Here is an 18,215-nt window from a genome sequence, read left to right as displayed (position 1 = left end):
TTGGCAAAAATTTGAGACTTTGAAAATTGGTAAACGATGAATTTGTTCATTGAAATCAAAAAAGTATGAAATTTTTGGAATTCAAAATTTCGAATTCGAATGGGCAAACGAAAATAGCGAATGGCAGTCTGAAAAAGTCAAAAAAAAAATTTTGAAATTTGAAAATTTGAGACTTTGAAAGTTGGGCAAACGATGAATTTGATGGGCATAGGCTGAAATCAAAAAGTATGAAAATTTTTAAATTAGGCAAAATTTTGAAATCTAAAGTGGGCAAACAAAAATAGCGAATGGGCAGTCTGAAAAAGTCAAAAAAAATTTGAAATTTGACATACACCGCTGATGAAGGCCGCATTTGGCCGGCATGTGGAAGTAGCCAAGGTTAGTATCGAGTCATAGGCAGAATAGAGAAATGTATAACTACTCTCACACTTTAATCTGCTGATTAATCTAATGTTTAATGTCTCTCTCACTTCTCGAGCGTGGAGCAAGCATCAACACCCCGCTCCAATGAGCACACGAGTGTGCATTGTCAGTGGCTAGTTACAAGGGTCATCCCGATTTGGTGTATATCCTACTGGAAGCTGGCGCTGATGATTTGAACTTCGCTCTTTCAGCGGCTTCAAAAGGTGGCCAAGTGACAGTAGTGGAGTTATTATTAGAATACGGAGCGGAAATCAATAGTTCCACCTTTCCACTGCCATCGCCGCTAGAATGTGCAATTTCCAATAGTCACCTTGACGTTGCCACTTTGCTCATTGAGGCCGGCGGCAACATTAATGGGGCCATTTCAAATGGCAACACATATCTAATGATGGCAGCTGGCAAGGGGGACCAGAGAATGGTGGAATTGCTATTGGTGTACGTCTACACGCAAGTAGACGCCCAGATCGTTGGTAAAATTTATTATTATATAGTATGTACTTACATATCTATTATATAAAGAGCTAGAGACTGAAAAAATATTGTTAAATACACAATATTATCTCTCTCTCTCTCTCTCTCTCTATCTATCTCTCTCTCTCTCCCTTTCTCTCTCTATTTGCTATTGTAATTATGTTCAGGCAATTTTCAGTTTATGTTTATGATTTCCTCTTTTTTTTTTTTCTTTTTTTTCCCCCCTCTTTGAAATTGAATTTAAATTTCATATATGTCACCATCAAAATTGTTAAAGGAAGCTGGAAGAGAAGAAGAGCTCTCGTAATTTGCCAACCTTTTATGCTTCCGTTGAGGGTGCTTCAAAGAGATTAAATACAGGCATAAAGCCAAAACTGCAGCCACAAAAAAACAAAACACACTTTTGCATATCAAAAGTCAGTTTTAGCAAATATTTCAATTATTAGTTTAGTGATTTTAATTATGGCACTTCTAACCTTAAATTTCAAAATATATATTTAAATAGCTTTTATGAACGCAGTTCCATTTAATTGCCGGCTATTAAATGAGCAATTTTTTAATCCCAACGAAATATGTTTTTATTCAAAAAATGTAATAAACTTTGACAGCCAAACTAATCCAAATAATTCATTCGAAAACACTTCAAAAATATAGAAAGAAAAAACTGAAAAAGTATAGAACACTTTTTGATTTTAGTTTTTCTTCGATAAAATAATCTGTCACAGCAAAATTTGTCAAAAAGATGAAAGAGATTTCTAATTGGCAATCATTTTTTTTTTCGATCTATATTTCATAAGGTCTTAAGCCCCATTGGAGAGGTGAAGCATATGAAGCGTTTATACGAAAGAACAAAGACAACAACAACAATAAGAAAAAGAAGAAGAAGAAGAAGAAGAAGAGTAAGAAGACTGACCGAAGAGTACGATGAAGGCAATGCATCAAATTATATTAATAGATCTCTATGTGGAACCAGAAATGATTCCTCCGAAGCGAACATCGGAATGGTCGGAATTCTTTTCACAAAGAACCAAAACAAAACAACAATAAAGAGAAAGAGAGAGGGAGAGGGAGAGAAGAATAGAGGAGAAATAATCATTTCAAACTCTAGATTTATTTTATTTGGACAAGTCGAGCGAAACAACAACAAAATGCGGCGAATAATAGTTTTTTATTTTCCTCTCTTTTCTCTTCTTTTCGTTTCTTGTCTTTTCATTCATTTCTTTTTCTGTTTTTTATGCGTTTGTTTTGTTTATGTTTTGCACAGCAGCTAACGCCATAAATTTCTCTAAAACGTGTTTGAAATACATCACACAAACAAACCACAAGATAAACGAAAATGAAAAAAAAAACATTTCAAATCATTTTCATAATATATCTGTGTAAATATTTTTATGGCAAAAAACTCTATAAAATACAATATCTTAACAAAAAACGATTATAATGAGGAACTTTTCGAATTAAAATATGTTTGCAATATTAATATAAAATAAAAGTATTTATTTCTAAAATTAGAAGAATTTGTAAAACAAGTATTCTTAAATTAAAAAAAAAAAAAACAAAACAAATTACTAAATAGCATTTAAGCTAATTTCAAAACAAAGCAAGTTTGGCGTCATTTAAATTAATGAATTTAAAAAAAAAAATAAAAATAAAAATTTGGCATATATAGAAAGTAACGTAAATTAATAAATGACATTATAATAGATTTTATATCATATAGAATTCAATTCATTATAAAAACTTTCAATGCTTATTCTGGCATTTTTCAGAAAATTGATAAATTTTAGTTTTTATTCTCATAAATTTCTATACATTGAAATTTGTTCCTTATTGAAATGAAACTCAAATTCAATTTGTATATTTAAAATCATTTTTCAATGAAATTTTTCTAATGTGTGTATTCATGATATCGCAGCTTTAAAATTAAATCACAATTTATTCATTTTATTTGCATAGCTTTGTTAATCAGCTGCCCGATTTACAAAATTTGTATATTCTATTGCTCTAAAAGTATTTCTTTATTTTGTTAAAAAGTATTTATTTCTTTTGTAGAATAAATAAAAATTCTCTTCTTCTTCTTTTTTTTAATATATGTATATATGGGCAAATCCCACCCTTCGCACGATTTTAGCTAATGAAAATCAATTTTTTGGGGTTTTTTTTTTAAGATTTATAGAGAATTGAGAGTACTTTCGGAGGGTATAAGATTCAATTTCACTGGAGTCACTGTTTTGAAAATAATTAATAAAATTGTGACGTGTCGCAAGCTACATAAAGTGAAAGTTAGTTTTAAAATTTTCATTTCAAACGCAATTTTTTGCGAATTCTGCAAAATAAACCCTATGAAAGTTAATATCCTAAAGAAAGTTAAGAATATTAGAAGACAAAAACCGATCGTTTGGTCTTAATAATGTTTATAGATTTTTAACAAAGCCTTTTTCCAAAAATCTTTAAATTTGAACTAAAACATTTATTTATTATATTCCTAAATGTGCTTCACAATTATTTCAACGTGATTTACTTTTGATTTGTATGTGAGCCCAAGCAGATGCAAAAAATTGTGAAGAATATACAATAGGGATTTGAAGGTGTGCGCAGAGCACGAATGTAAGTAAAATTATGAAAATTATAAATAAAATTGGGTTTGATACAAATTTGTGCATTAATAATGATCGAAATTTCTTTTTTGCTTTAAATTCTTATAATTTGATATCTACTTTAATGTTCCATATAAAGTTTAAAAATTGGTCGCTGGTGGACTGTTTCTGGGATTTGCCCATATGTAGGACGACCAAATGACTAATGAAGTTTATTTACATCTGGTACCCGGTATATTATACCACGAAATCATATGTAAATTTACATCAAAGTTTTTATTCCATTCAACATGGAGCGAAGTTCAACGAGATTGGCCTGGAGGTTGAGCGCAACCGCGGAGTGACGTCACGTCGTTTCGTACTAAGAACGGCTCTCGGCTGCCTGCGTCCAAATACATGATCGCATACACTGTATACCAGTGCACGCCTCGCAGGCAACTGGTCGGCATAACGGACATCTCCGTGTAGTCCTGCGGGTTTCTCAACATTGCATTCATTCTTTACGCACGACTGCTAACACGCATTGGATAAGTTCCTGGACGGAACAGGAGCATCGCTCTCGACTGTATCTCTGGGAGCCTCGCGTCTCCCTCAATGTTATGGTCACTGAGGTCCCACTCGCCCACTGTCCAGTCATATGTGGCCCACATAGATGTTGCTTAGTAAGTGCAATCGTGACGTCGATATCACTCCGTCCGCGGTGATTATCGAACGTATACAAAAGTGCTGACTTCATGCAGCACACCCGCTCGGGATTCTTGGAATCACTCAGTTAGCAGCTCACCCCGTTGGTGGTTCAAGTCGCCACGAGCACCTTAGCTAAATTCGAGCTATTTGCTGAAACCACATGGGGGACATTGCGTTCGCATCTAAGCCAAAGATAACCGGATTGCTTCACCAAGTAGTAGCACGGAATAAAAAAGTAAGCAAGGTACGGTGCCAACTCAGTGTTGTATTGGCAGTTCACGGAGTTCAGGAAGATTGAGCCAAAATCTTTCAGTGACACTCATTTAATACGCCAAAGTCCGTGATGAGCGATTCAATCGCCATGCAGATGGCATCCGGGTCGTCAAACGCCGACAGAAACCACTTGACTCAATTGCAGCAGGCAAATAAGTAAAATGTACTGTTTACAGTTTTTAATTTATGTAAACAAACCTGGAAGTATGCCAAATTTGTAATTGGAGAACAGAATATTGCATACTTTTAAGCTGATCATGCAAAGAACATAAAACAAGTAAGAAAGCTACAGTCGAGTGTACTCGACTGTGAGATACCCGCTACCCATTTTGAATAAAAGAAACATATTTTGCGGTATTTTGCTCAAAGTCTATGTATACCAAATATACTGCAAAAAATCTCCGTGTAGTTACTCAAAAACATCTCCAAATAGTATATTTGGTTTCTCGACATTGTATACAATTCACGCAATATGCTAGACGCATTGGATAGTACCAGATGTCGGAACAGGAGCATCTAAGCTCTCCCTAGTATCTCTTTCGCGTCACCCATACAAAAGTCACTGAGGTTTTAATAACCACTGTCCAGTTTATCTGATCGCCCACCAGATGTTGCTTAGTTGGCAAGGAATCATAACTTCCCGTATAGTGATTATAACGTATACATAGTGCTGAAATTCACACCGCTCTAGATTCTTGGAATCACTCAGCTTGTTATCACCCCGTTGGTGGTTCAAGATTTGCACGCTCGGCGCTAAGCTGAACCACATGGCAAAAAATCGCAAACAAAGATAACCTGCTGCAAACATAGTAGCATGGAATCTAAGTAAAAATTATACGCTGCCAACCTCTTATAGGCTCTGAGACGAGTGATTCATACGGACGGACAGTGACACTCACAGACATACAGCCACAGACGTGACAGAAATTCAACGACAGACGGACAGACGGACAGACGGGTCATGGCTATATCGTCTCGGCTGTTAACCACTGATCAAGAATTATATATACTTTAATAGGGTCGGAGATGTTTTTCCTTCTAAACAAACCTGTTACATACATTTCCTGCCGGAGAACAGAATATTGCATACTTCTAACCCTATCATGCAAAGGTATAAAAAAGTAAAGAAAACTACAGTCGAGTATGCTCGACTGTGAGATACCCGCGACTCATTTTGAACAAAAGCAAAAAATATACCAACATAAGATACTGTAAAAATATTTAAATATATGCAAAATTGTATATTTTGCACATCGATATAGTACCTTAATCAAAATATTGCACAGACGGCACAGTATACCACATTCTCAGCCATAGTAACTAATGCGTTTTTGCCCATACAAAAGTATTTCGCAATTTTCAGGAATCATTATACCCGCTACCCATAGGGTAGAAGGATATTATAACTTTGTGCCGGTAGGAAACGTAAACAGGTAGAAGGAAGCATCTCCGACCCTATAAAGTTTATATATTCTTGATCAGCGTCAACAGAGAGACGATCTAGCCATTCCCATCTGTCCGTCTGTCCACATGAAACACTGGATCTCAGAGACTATAAGAGATAGAGCTATAAATTCCAAATATATTCTATATTCTATAATTTTTTCGACAGCATTTGTTATGTTTGCACACAGATCAAGTTTGCTTCAAATTTTTGCCACGCCCACTTCCGCCCCCGAAAATAAAAAATCGAATAACAAGCGTAATAATAAAGCTAGAGTCGAATTTTGGGGTATACATTAAGAACTATAGTCTTTTTGATTCCTGAAAATGTAGTTACTATCAAATAAAAATTGTCAAAGTTATTAAAGAAACAAGTAAGAAAGCTACAGTCGCGTGTACTCGACTGTGAGATACCCGCTACCCATTTTAAACAAAAGAAATATATTTTTGCAGTATTTTCTCTCAAATATACCGAGTATACTGCAAAAATACTAAAAATATACCAAATGGTATATTTGGTGTTGACGCATTTGAGTAACATTAGTTAAGAGCATGAAATACCAAATGAAGTTGTTAGAATTAGGGCGAAGCGAGAGCGCAATAAAGCTTTCGTTTGTTGCTCTCTGAGTGAATTCGCCTCGCTTCGCCGCTCTAGTTAAGTTAGGCTTAATGTAACTTAGCATAGAATTATAAAGACAGTTGAAATCAAGAACTTATCAGCGCGTCATCACTCTTTTCGTTTCGTTTTCGTTGTACCAACAACAATTAGGCCTACTCTTTGTGTTCGCGAATAAAGCGGAATATTAATAATCATAAAAAACTCTTGTGATTTTTCATGGCGCCCCCGGGTGGACTCTAATTGTTGTTGAACGCGAGTGATTTAAAACAGAAAACAAAACAAATTCGCGCCGGTCGCTAAATAAAATAAAATATAAACAAACAATTGACTTTGTGCCAGTGCTGTGCACTTGTGTTTGTGTCATCGGTAGACTTTTCTGCTTCACCGCTGTAAGCGTGTGTGTTGTTATGTTGTTGTGGTTGCAGCTGTGGAGCAAAAATTTAAAGCCCTTACCAAAAGCTTTCTACTCAAATGTTGATCTGAGCTTTTATGCCAGATGATCCATTGTTTACATTGTAAACAATTATAAATGTAATTTTAAAATTGCAGATTCATGACAGAAAACAAAAGTGTTTACGAACAAGATATATGTGGGTCGACCAAATGACTAATGAAGTTTATTTACATCTGATACCTGGTATATTATATCGCGAAATCATATGTAAATTTACATCACAATTTATCTTCCATTCAACATATATGTATATATGAACGCAAACAAGACTTTACATGAACAAAATAGAATACAAAGAAGCACTAATTAAGTGGCAGAAGGCCCAAAATGAACAATGTCGAGATACATATACTAAACAACACAATCATCTATGGCACGGTCATCAGCTTCGGTGACATTTCTTCAGGTGGTCGCACGGTCACTTGCACATATACCACATCTGGGGTAATGTTGGCGTTCTCCTTGGTTTCCCTCTTAGGGACAACTCCCAATGCAATTTGAGGTGGCGGCGGTGCAGTAGCTCTACAAATCGCTCCTCCTAATTTGTGCCACATTGCAGTGCTGACTCCCGCTTGCAGCTATCAGATCTGTGAAAACCATTTTGAAAGACCATTTGGGCCTACGAAAAGGTTAATCTCGTTTGGTACCTAAAACGACCAATTTCTGTACACGTTTTTCTTGACCATTTCGTCAAAAATTTGGCGCACATCGTTCCACAACCACAGTATTCGCCTGACTTGGCTCCGTGTGACATCTGACTATTCCCAAAACTGAAGAGACCACTTCGGGGAACGCGTTTCGAGTCGATTGAGGAGATAAAAGCTAAATCAAAGAAGGCACTGTTGGCTATACCGAAAAGGAACTATTTGACATGTTTCGAGATATAGGAAAAAATGTGTGCATAAGTGTATTTTATCGAGAGAGGATTACTTTGAAGGGCATGATATTGATTTAGAAGAATAAATAAAGATTTTTCATTTTACAAACAAATTCACCTTACTTTTTTCCACAGTAGTATAATCGATTAATGATTCAATAAATCGAAAGCCATTTTTCGAGACAATTAAATCGCTAATTGAAACAAATTAATCGATTAATATGTATCATACGATTAATCGAGCCATCACTATTCTCGAGCCGTCACTATTCTCGCCTGTCAAATATTTCTCACAATTGTGTTTCATTTTTGCTGCGCTGACAAAAATTTTCTTAAAAATGTTTTCATTCCAAAATCAAATAAATCGACCAGCGCTAATTGAAGCGGCTGCTTTCGGTCATTTGGATATTGTCGTACTGATGCTACGGAAAAACTTTAACGTGAATGAAAAATGTGAAAATGGGGAAACGGCGCTCATGGTTGCCAGCGCGGGAGTTATGAGTCTTGAGTCCAAGTTAAAATAAAATTATGAGATTGAGTTCCAAGATATGACAACCGTCTTGTTTGAATTGCGTGTTGAGAATAATTCTTTATTATAAAAAATGCTTAGGTTCTATGGTACATGGAATATGGAATGGAATCGAAATCTGCATTGTCGGCGGATTTCGAAAGGCAGCTGGCTTGATCGCTGCCGTTGGGCTATTTCGCTTAGTCGGCAAAATAGTCCAGACGTGGATCAGCATATCCAGCGGATGTCAACAATGTTGCAACAATGTTAACATACCGAGTGACCCATATGGGTCGCTCGTGGCGGTTTGTTGGGCGGAGGCGAGACAGAGGTAGGGGAAGAAGCAGTGGTGGTAACTCCTCCCCCCTGGAATATAGTGACGGCCAGAACGAAGGAACGGTCGGAACGACGTGTTGTTGTGTCTCGCCTGGAGTGAAAATTATGGTTCTTCCTTTCAGCAGACATATGATGATTAGCAGGCCACTAGTTATTCCTAGCCATGAGTACAGAGAGATTATGTGGCTTGTTGTTGCCTCCTTGACTTCTAGAATCTCTTGAGTGTTGTTCAGATTTTGCAGCTCCAAGTGACGTAGATTAAGTTTTCTTGTGTTATTCTTAACCAGTATTAGGCTTGGGTTGGGTAAGGAGATCTTCACATCCTCAAGGAAATTAACTTCGGAATCGTCATAGGTGATATTATTTATCTCTACGGTGCAATTTTTGTAGCTAATAACCGCTGTGCCGTTGATAGTGGTATAAGGGCCGCACGAAGAGTTGATGTTGACGTTCATGGCGTTCATGATGATAATGTGTCAAATTTCCGGCTCAATTTATTTTCGTCGTTTCCGGATTCTTGCATGTCGCAGGTAGCAGGCCATCCCTCCAAAATTTTCCTGATGCAATCTCCGTTGCTCGTCCGCCCAAACTCCGCATTATTACAAACGTACAAATTATGAATTTTAGGACATTTAGATTCTAAGTACATAAATTGAAATTTTGGATTGAACAATAAAAAACTTAGGAAGTATTACAAATTGTGTATTATTTAAGGGTAATGGGACCATGTGTGCTAGGGTATAGACTTCTTTTTCGAATATCGGTACTTTAATTTTAAAAATGATTTTATTGTTTTCATTAGTTGTTTCCAAGTTGATGAGCCTGTAAATGTGCTCCTCATTTTCTATGTTAATGTTTTGTTCCGAAAGAATGTCTTTAATAACTTGGACTTCTAATGGACTCAAAATAAATTTCGGAATGATCTGTAATTTAGCTAAGAGAAGGCTTTCGGCAATATTATTCAAGTGATTACTTAAAACGTCTATACTATAGCCCATGCGATTAAAGTATTGTAACATGTGTATTTCTCTGTGTTCTTGTGTTAACGTAGTATATACGTTGTCTTTAAAATTGTTTACAAATGTGTTGATAGTGTTTGGTTCATTGTTTATATGTTCAGTAATATTCTTAAATCTATCGATTATATTGATATTAATAATAAGTTGATTTTTAATGGTATTACTCAAATTATATTCTATTCCTTCAATTTCTTGGAGTTTGTTGTTGATTTTACTTTCATCCGCGGTATCCATATTGCCCGTAATGATCTTAACTAAACTACCGAGGCCATTTATGGCTCCTCTTTTCTTTCTGATATTCGGATGGATAGAATGAATCCTATCATATAATTGTTTAATTTTTATTTGTAAGGATGCAATTAATTCTTTGGAAAAAGTCATATCCATTGTAATCTTAATATTTTCCTCAATTTTTTTAATATTTTTGATGAAATCGTTTAAATCTATCGTGTGCGCTATAGTTCGGAAAGAGCGTATTACCTTTGCATCTCCTAGATCGATTTTTATGAAAGGGGATTGGGGTGCAGGATGTCGAATCTGGAATTCTTGGGCCGAAAACAGGCTCATCCTGAAAAGTTAGTTTGAGGAAATAGGGGAATTAAATTAGTCACTTTTCTTTTTAGTTCTTCTTTTAATCTTGTCTTTGTGTAATTTTTGTCCTTTAGTGGTGGTAATTGTTACCCCATTGTCTTCCGACACTTTATGTTGAGAGAACCTAGGTGTTAGTTTGTTCCTTCTGTTTTATTTCCTAAATATTATGTCATCTTGTTCTACAGGAATAGGGTCTTCCCTGTCCAAGTTGAGTTTGTCTGTCTTAATTTTGACCCTTTCTTGGGCCTTTAGTGCTATTTCTGGGTATAGTTTGGCCCTAAATTCGTTTAATTCTTTTAAAAAGTCATGTTCGTTGTTGAATTCTATTTCCCTTAGGAATGTGTGTGTTCTTCCAGTAAAGAGCTCGTGAGGTGTCAGTTTCGTAGCTGAGTGTATGCTGTTGTTATAAGTTATAAAGGTTTCATTCAAAATATCATCATGATTGATTTCTAGTTTTTCCCTCTTTTTACCCTCATATATAATACGGTAAATTTCTGTCAATGTGGAATGGAGTCTTTCGACTGGAGCGTTACTTGAAGACTGTTGGAAAGAAGTAATGTGTGTATCTATGTTGTATTGAGAACAGAAGTCTTTAAAAATCTTCCCAGAAAATTCGGCTCCTTGGTCATGTACTATTTTTTGGGGTATACCGAATGTATTCAAAAAGTTTGTAAGAGCCTTTACAATATTTATACAATCCCTAGCTGGCACTGTATATCCACTAGCGAATCTAGAGAATTTGTCGATTATGGTTAAAATTGTCTTTACGTTTATGGTATATAAGTCGATATGGACAATAGATAATGGTAGTTCCGGTGTTTCGGTTACTTGGAATTTGTTTTTCTGGGGCTGTCTGTCGTATTTTAGGGACTGGCAAATGTCACAGTCATTTATAATTTTGGCAATTTTCTGTTTCATATATGGGAAGTACGCTTGTCGTTTAAATTGATTATGTGTTTCATCTATACCTCTGTGATTTGTGCGGGAGTGATATTCCTTGATAGAAGTGTCTTGCTCCTCTGTCGTAGTTAAATCTTTTAGTAGTACGTTACACCTAACTATTCTGTATAACCCTGAATTCGCAAAATATTTTGTATATGTTTGATTGAAAATGTGGAATATGCCATTATTCGTCATGATAGCGTAAGTCTTATGCGGGGTGATCTGATCTTTGAAAATTTTGACCGAATCTCTTCTGTAAATTCTTTTTCGGTGAAGGTTTTTCTGATTTTGTTCTTGAATATTGACTGTGTGAGTTTGTTAGGTTTGGGTCCTGTTTTGAGTATAATTTGTAAATTGAATTCGTTCAGGGGGGAATTGGAGCTTTTAATGTCCTGGTTGTTTTTGGGTGTCAAGTCGTGGACGTTAGTTTCGACGCGACTTAGCGCGTCAGCCACTACGTTTTCAGCTCCCTTTTTGTATTCCACTTCATAGTCGTACTCCAAAAGTTGGAGTTTCCAACGAACTAACTTGGAATTGGGTTCTTTAAAGTTCATTAACCATGTCAAGGGTCGGTGGTCCGTCTTGATTTTGAATTTATTGCCGAACAAGTATGGTCTGAAGTATTTTGTCGCCCAGATGATGGCTAACATTTCCTTTTCCACTGTAGAGTAATTTCTCTCTGTGTCGGACAGTGTTCTACTAGCAAATGATACGGGTCGTTCAATGCCTGTTTGGCCCTGCGATAGTACTGCCCCGATTGCCACGTTGCTGGCATCCGTTGTTAGTACAAATGGTTTTGTAAAGTCAGGGTATTGTAAGATTGGGTCATTGCGAAGTAAGATTTTGCATTTTTCAAAGGCTCTGATGTATTCTTCATCAATCTTGACCATTGTCTTTCCTTTTAGTTGCTGTGTCAAAGGTTTGGTGATTGAAGCAAAGTCCCTAATGAATTTCCTATAATAACCTAAGAGGCCTAAGAATGATTTAATTTCCTTCTTGGTTTTCAGAATTGGAAACGCTTTAATCGCGTGAATTTTCTTTGGGTTAGGTTTTATCCCCTCATTCGTGACTACGTGTCCCAAATATTCGATTTCCTTACGGAAAAAATCGGATTTGTCCGGTTGAAGTTTAAGATTGCCTCAGCTAGTTTCGAGAGTACTCTGTGTAAGTCATTTATGTGTTCTTGCAATGATGAAGAGAAGACAATTATATCGTCTAAATATACTAAAAAAACATTTTCCCTTGAGGTCGGCTAGAATATTATCCATAATACGTTGAAAGGTAGCTGGGGCGTTAGTAAGCCCAAATGGCATTCTTATGAACTCTTAGTGACCACCTTCTGCCGTGAAGGCTGTTTTGGGTGAGTCTTTTGGCTCCATTTCGATTTGGTGGTAACCACTTGCTAAATCAAGGGCCGTGAAATATTTTGCTCGACCGATCTTGTCTAGCGTTTCGTTAATATTCGGCATTGGATATTTATCCTTTATGGTCTTCTCGTTAAGCTTTCTATAGTCTATGACCAATCTCCACTTCTTTTTTGTAGGGTCATTCGATTTTTTGGGCACCAGAAATATAGGAGCGCTCCAGGGGCTATGGCTATGCTTAATTATGTCTTGGTCGAGTAATTTGTTTAGTTGCGTTTGGATTTCCTGACTTTCAACTCTACTGTATCTAAACGGTCTATTATAGATAGGAATGTCGTCAGTGGTTTTGATTTGGTGTTTAATGTGGTTTGTAAAAGAAAGTTTTTGGTTTTCAGTATGGAAAAGATTAGCAAACTCTTTGCAAAGCTTCCTTAAAGCAGAGTCTTCTTCGGCATTTAAATGATCGCATTTAATGCACATTGATTCGTCTTTTACATTTGGTGGTTGGATCGTCTTTGATTTGGTTTTAGGATCAAATTCTAAAAATTGATCTCTATGATATTGATCGACTTTTAAATGTGAATCTAGTACAAAGTTCTGTCTGTGGTCGGCATAGTTTACCACCTCCATCAAACTATTATTATCATTGGCTTCATAAAGGCCACCGGAAATTATCAAGTTGTTATTAATTTGAAGATCCTCACAGAAGAAGGTGCCGTTAGTCAAATTTACAGGTAAAGATAACACGACCTTAGAAAATTCTTCGATTATGTGAACTTTGGTAGCGGGGTTTCTTTCTTGAAAAATCTGTAATTTGCATAGTGTAGTTTGGAGACTTGATTCAGGCAGGTTGAGAACGGCGTTAATTGGTGAGAGTAAGTCCATGCCTATCAAGCCATGGAAGAAATCATGGAAGTGAAATAAAATCATGGAGAAGCGTTGGTGGTGTTTGAATTCTTTGAATAGCGGAACATCGACCTTTGTGTAGAGTTTGTGTGTATTAATAACTGTCTTTATTATGACGGGATTGGTCAATTCTATGTGTTCTGTTATAGGGATTAAATCAGGGTTAATAAAAGAGACGGAGGACCCTGTGTCTACCAGAAAACGTAAAGGTTTGTTATTCAAATTGATAACTACGTAGGGAAGTATAGGGCCATATTTATCTTTGTTTAAGTACCCTGATTGTGGATCGAGGCCGGTCCTTGAAAATTTTCTCCCTCGTTAATGTTGTGCAGTTCGTATTGTTGTTGTTCAGTAAAATGTGAGTTTGCGTTTCCTGATGATGTTGTGGGAGTAGGAGGGCCTTGAATTGCCCTGGTATTAGAATGATTCTTCTGATTAAAAGGGTTGCTATTGTTGTATCCCTGTTGGCCATTTCTGTTCTGATTATTACCCTGTTGGTTATATTTGTAACGATTATTTCCCTGTTGATTGTGTTTGTACTGACTATTTCCCTGTTGATTATATCCGTATTGATTGTTTCCTTGTTGATTGTCTTGGTTATTTCCCTGTTGATTATTTTTCCATTTTCTAATTTGGTTATTGTTTGAGTTAGTGTCTGAAGTCGGATTAGCGCTATTCCAATTCCGCTTTCCGGAATTGTCTTGTCTCTGTCTAATGTAAATGTCCCTCTCCTTAATTGCCAATCTGTAGGCTTCTCTGAGGTTATCAGGTCTCATAGACCTAATAGTGCCTCCAAGTGGACCTCTAAGGCCCGTCAAAAACACGTGCAGACTTGCACTGGAAAACATTTGCTTTTTAGTCCTTACCAATAATGGTTCAGACTCCTCGTTTTCCGCTAACCTATGGAGTGCTGCATTGCATCTTGAAATCTGGTCATAAAGGTTTTGAATAGAGAGGTTCTTTTGAGCCAAACCGTGCAGTTCGCGCATTAAGGTTGGCTCATCCCTTTTGTCCGTACAGTGAATAAGTAATGTTTCTTCAATGTCTCTTAAGGACTGCAGTAGCAACCCCAACACACGACATCGAGTAGCTCAAACCATTTGCCCTAAATGGCTGTGCACTTGTTGTGATTTGAGCCAACACCAACCTCGCAACATGTTGTATCGCACCAACTGTCGACACATGTTCGCCCTGAACCTGCGTCAGACCGTATCGGGTCCAACAAGAAGTTTGATTTGCTACTAAATGATCAAACCAAATTGTTGGCACAACGTTCGTGCGGCGGCTAATGCGTCGGCTCACTCACAATTTTTCTCGATTGATGTTGAAACTAAATTACACTTTACACATACCTAAACAACTTTTGTTTCACTTATTTTGTTAATAGTTCACTGTTTGGCATTACAATTTGATATTTCCGAACTCACTGTCCAACATTTTTTTTTTTTTTAATTCATTATTATGTTATGTATACATTCTTCTTTTGCACAAAGTTTCTTTTCTTTCTTTCTTTTTTTTTTTTACACACATTTTGTTAACAACTATCTTACATTAGGAATATTATTGTAATCTTCATCCTCCGGGAGAAGTCCGTAAAGCGGCTGCGCCAGTTATGAGTCTTGAGTCCAAGTTATAATAAAATTATGAGATTAAGTTCCAAGATATGACAACCGTCTTGTTTGAATTGCTTGTTGAGAATAATTCTTTATTATAAAAAATGCTTAGGTTCTATGGTACATGGAATATGGAATGGAATCGAAATCTGCATTGTCGGCGGATTTCGAAAGGCAGCTGGCTTGATCGCTGCCGTTGGGCTATTTCGCTTAGTCGGCAAAATAGTCCAGACGTGGATCAGCATATCCAGCGGATGTCAACAATGTTGCAACAATGTTAACATACCGAGTGACCCATATGGGTCGCTCGTGGCGGTTTGTTGGGCGGAGGCGAGACAGAGGTAGGGGAAGAAGCAGTGGTGGTAACTCGGGCGGTTATCTTGATGTGGTAAATGTACTGCTAAGCCACGGCGCTAGCTTGAATGAGCACAATGTGGTTGGACGTACACCGCTGATGAAGGCCGCATGTGGCGGGCATGTGGAAGTAGCCAAGGTTAGTATCGAGTCATAGGCAGTATACAGAATGTATAAACTACTCTCACATTTTAATCTGCTGATTAATCTAATGTTTAATGTCTCTCTCATAGGTGCTTCTCGAGCGTGGAGCAAGCATCAACACCCGCTCCAATGAGCACAACGAGAGTGCATTGTCAGTGGCTAGTTACAAGGGTCATCCCGAATTGGTGTATATCCTACTGGAAGCTGGCGCTGATGATTTGAACTTCGCTCTTTCAGCGGCTTCAAAAGGTGGCCAAGTGGCAGTAGTGGAGTTATTATTAGAATACGGAGCGGAAATCAATAGTTCCACCTTTCCACTGCCATCGCCGCTGGAATGTGCAATTTCCAATAGTCACCTTGACGTTACCACTTTGCCCATTGAGGCCGGCGGCAACATTAATGGGGCCATTTCAAATGGCAACACATATCTAATGATGGCAGCTGGCAAGGGGGACCAGAGAATGGTGGAATTGATATTGGGTTACGGTGCGGCTGTGGATGCAGAGATGGAAAATGGAGAAACGGCGCTCATGATTTCGTGTAAGAAAGGACACACCGTTGCGGCTAGTGTGCTCCTATCTTATGGCGCTAATGTGGAGCATATGACGGCGGACAAACGTACGCCTCTTATGGAGGCTAGTCGTGCCGGCCACTTCACGACCGCGAACTTACTTATCGAGAAGGGCGCACGCAAGTAGACGACCAGATCGTTGGTAAAATTTATTATTATATAGTATGTACTTACATATCTATTATATAAAGAGCTAGAGACTGAAAAAATATTGTTAAATACACAATATTATCTCTCTCTCTCTCTCTCTCTCTATCTATCTATCTCTCTCTCTCTCTTTCTCTCTCTATTTGCTATTGTAATTATGTTCAGGCAATTTTCAGTTCATGTTTATGATTTCCTCTTTTTTTTTTTTTTCCCCTCTTTGAAATTGAATTTAAAAATCATATGTCACCATCAAATTTGTTAAGGGAAGCTGGAAGAAGAAGAGCTCTCGTAATTTACCCGTTGAGGGTGCTTCAAAGAGATTAAATACAGGCATAAAGCCAAAACTGCAGCCCACAAAAAAAAAACAAAACACACTTTTGCATATCAAAAGTGAGTTTTAGCAAATATTTCAATTATTAGTTTAGTGATTTTAATTACGGCACTTTTAACCTTAAATTTCAAAATATATATTTAAATAGCTTTTATGAACGCAGTTCCATTTAATTGCCGGCTATTAAATGAGCAATTTTTTAATCCCAACGAAATATGTTTTTATTTAAAAAATGTAATAAACTTTGACAGCCAAATCTTTCAGTGACACTCACGCATACGCCAACGTCCGTGATGAGCGACTCAATCGCCATGCAGATGGCATCCGGGTCGTCAAACGCCGACAGAAACCACTTGAGAATTGCAGCAGGCAAATAAGTAAAATGTACTGTTTACGTTCTTAATTTATGTAAACATGAGAACAGAATATTGCATACTTTTAAGCTGATCATGCAAAGAACATAAAAAAAATAAAGAAAACTACAGTCGAGTATGCTCGACTGTGAGATACCCGCTACTCATTTTGAACAAAAGCAAAAAATATACCAACATAATATACTGTAAAAATATTTAAAATATGCCAAATTGTATATTTTGCACATCGATATAGTACCTTAATCTAAATATTTCACAGACGGCACAGTATACCACATTCTCAGCCATAGTAACTAATGCGTTTTTGCCCATACAAAAGTATTTCTTTAATAACTTCGGCAATTTTTAGCTGATCGCAATTTTCAGGAATCATTATACCCGCTACCCATAGGGTAGAAGGATATTATAACTTTGTGCCGGTAGGAAACGTAACAGGTAGAAGGAGGCATCTCCGACCCTATAAAGTTTGTATATTCTTGATCAGCGTCAACAGCCGAGACGATCTAGCCATGCCCGTCTGTCCGTCTGTCCACATGAAACACTGGATCTCAGAGACTATAAGAGATAGAGCTATAATTTTCTATATATTCTATATTCTATAATTTTTTCGACAGCATTTGTTATGTTTGCACACAGATCATGTTTGCTTCAAATTTTTGCCACGCCCACTTCCGCCCCCGAAAATAAAAAAATCGAATAACAAGCGTAATAATAAAGCTAGAGTCGAATTTTGGGGTATACATTAAGAACTATAGTCTTTTTGATTCCTGAAAATTTAGTTTCTATCAAATAAAAATTGTCAAAGTTATTAAAGAAACAAGTAAGAAAGCTACAATCGCGTTTACTCGACTGTGAGATACCCGCTACCCATTTTAAACAAAAGAAATATATTTTGCGGTATTTTTCTCAAAATATACCGGGTGTACTGCAAAAATACTAAAAATATACCAGATGGTATATTTGGTGTTGGCGCATTTGAGTAACATTAGTTAAGAGCATGAAATACCAAATGAAGTTGTTAGAATTAGGGCGAAGCGAGAGCGCAATAAAGCTTTCGTTTGTTGCTCTCTGAGTGAATTCGCCTCGCTTCGCCGCTCTAATTAAGTTATGCTTAATGTAACTTAGCATAGAATTATAAAGACAGTTGAAATCAAGAACTTATCAGCGCGTC

At 36.9% G+C, this 18,215-nt stretch overlaps 2 protein-coding genes across 2 annotated transcripts; both read left to right on the top strand.

Annotated features, from left to right (window-relative positions):
• The first annotated feature begins 339 nt into the window (after positions 1–339).
• LOC117577247 (fibronectin type 3 and ankyrin repeat domains protein 1-like) lies at positions 340–2,106 on the top strand. The gene is made up of 3 exons (XM_052008277.1): positions 340–378; positions 521–893; positions 1,692–2,106. Exons 1-3 carry the CDS (start codon positions 340–342, stop codon positions 1,820–1,822), a joined length of 543 nt encoding a protein of 180 aa, XP_051864237.1. The 3' UTR covers positions 1,823–2,106.
• Positions 2,107–15,421: 13,315 nt separating this feature from the next.
• LOC117577246 (ankyrin repeat and KH domain-containing protein 1-like) lies at positions 15,422–16,319 on the top strand. Its single transcript, XM_034262235.1, has 2 exons — positions 15,422–15,616; positions 15,711–16,319. Exons 1-2 carry the CDS (start codon positions 15,422–15,424, stop codon positions 16,317–16,319), a joined length of 804 nt encoding a protein of 267 aa, XP_034118126.1.
• The last annotated feature ends 1,896 nt before the right edge of the window (positions 16,320–18,215 follow it).

This window comes from Drosophila albomicans, unplaced genomic scaffold (genome assembly GCF_009650485.2).
Source record: "Drosophila albomicans strain 15112-1751.03 unplaced genomic scaffold, ASM965048v2 utg000088l_pilon, whole genome shotgun sequence".
NCBI lineage: Eukaryota > Metazoa > Arthropoda > Insecta > Diptera > Drosophilidae > Drosophila > Drosophila albomicans.
Note: the sequence above shows the minus strand (reverse complement) of the source record. Positions and strands in the feature narration are given on the sequence as shown.

Bases quoted from the DNA above. Each gene is read 5' to 3' on its own strand.
- LOC117577247 (XM_052008277.1), top strand. From the start codon at position 340: ATGAAGGCCGCATTTGGCCGGCATGTGGAAGTAGCCAAG. The intron at 379-520 runs GTTAGTATCGAG...TGAGCACACGAG, and splicing joins GGCATGTGGAAGTAGCCAAG to TGTGCATTGTCAGTGGCTAG. The intron at 894-1,691 runs GTAAAATTTATT...ATATTTCATAAG, and splicing joins AGTAGACGCCCAGATCGTTG to GTCTTAAGCCCCATTGGAGA.
- LOC117577246 (XM_034262235.1), top strand. From the start codon at position 15,422: ATGGGTCGCTCGTGGCGGTTTGTTGGGCGGAGGCGAGACAGAGGTAGG. The intron at 15,617-15,710 runs GTTAGTATCGAG...TCTCTCTCATAG, and splicing joins GGCATGTGGAAGTAGCCAAG to GTGCTTCTCGAGCGTGGAGC.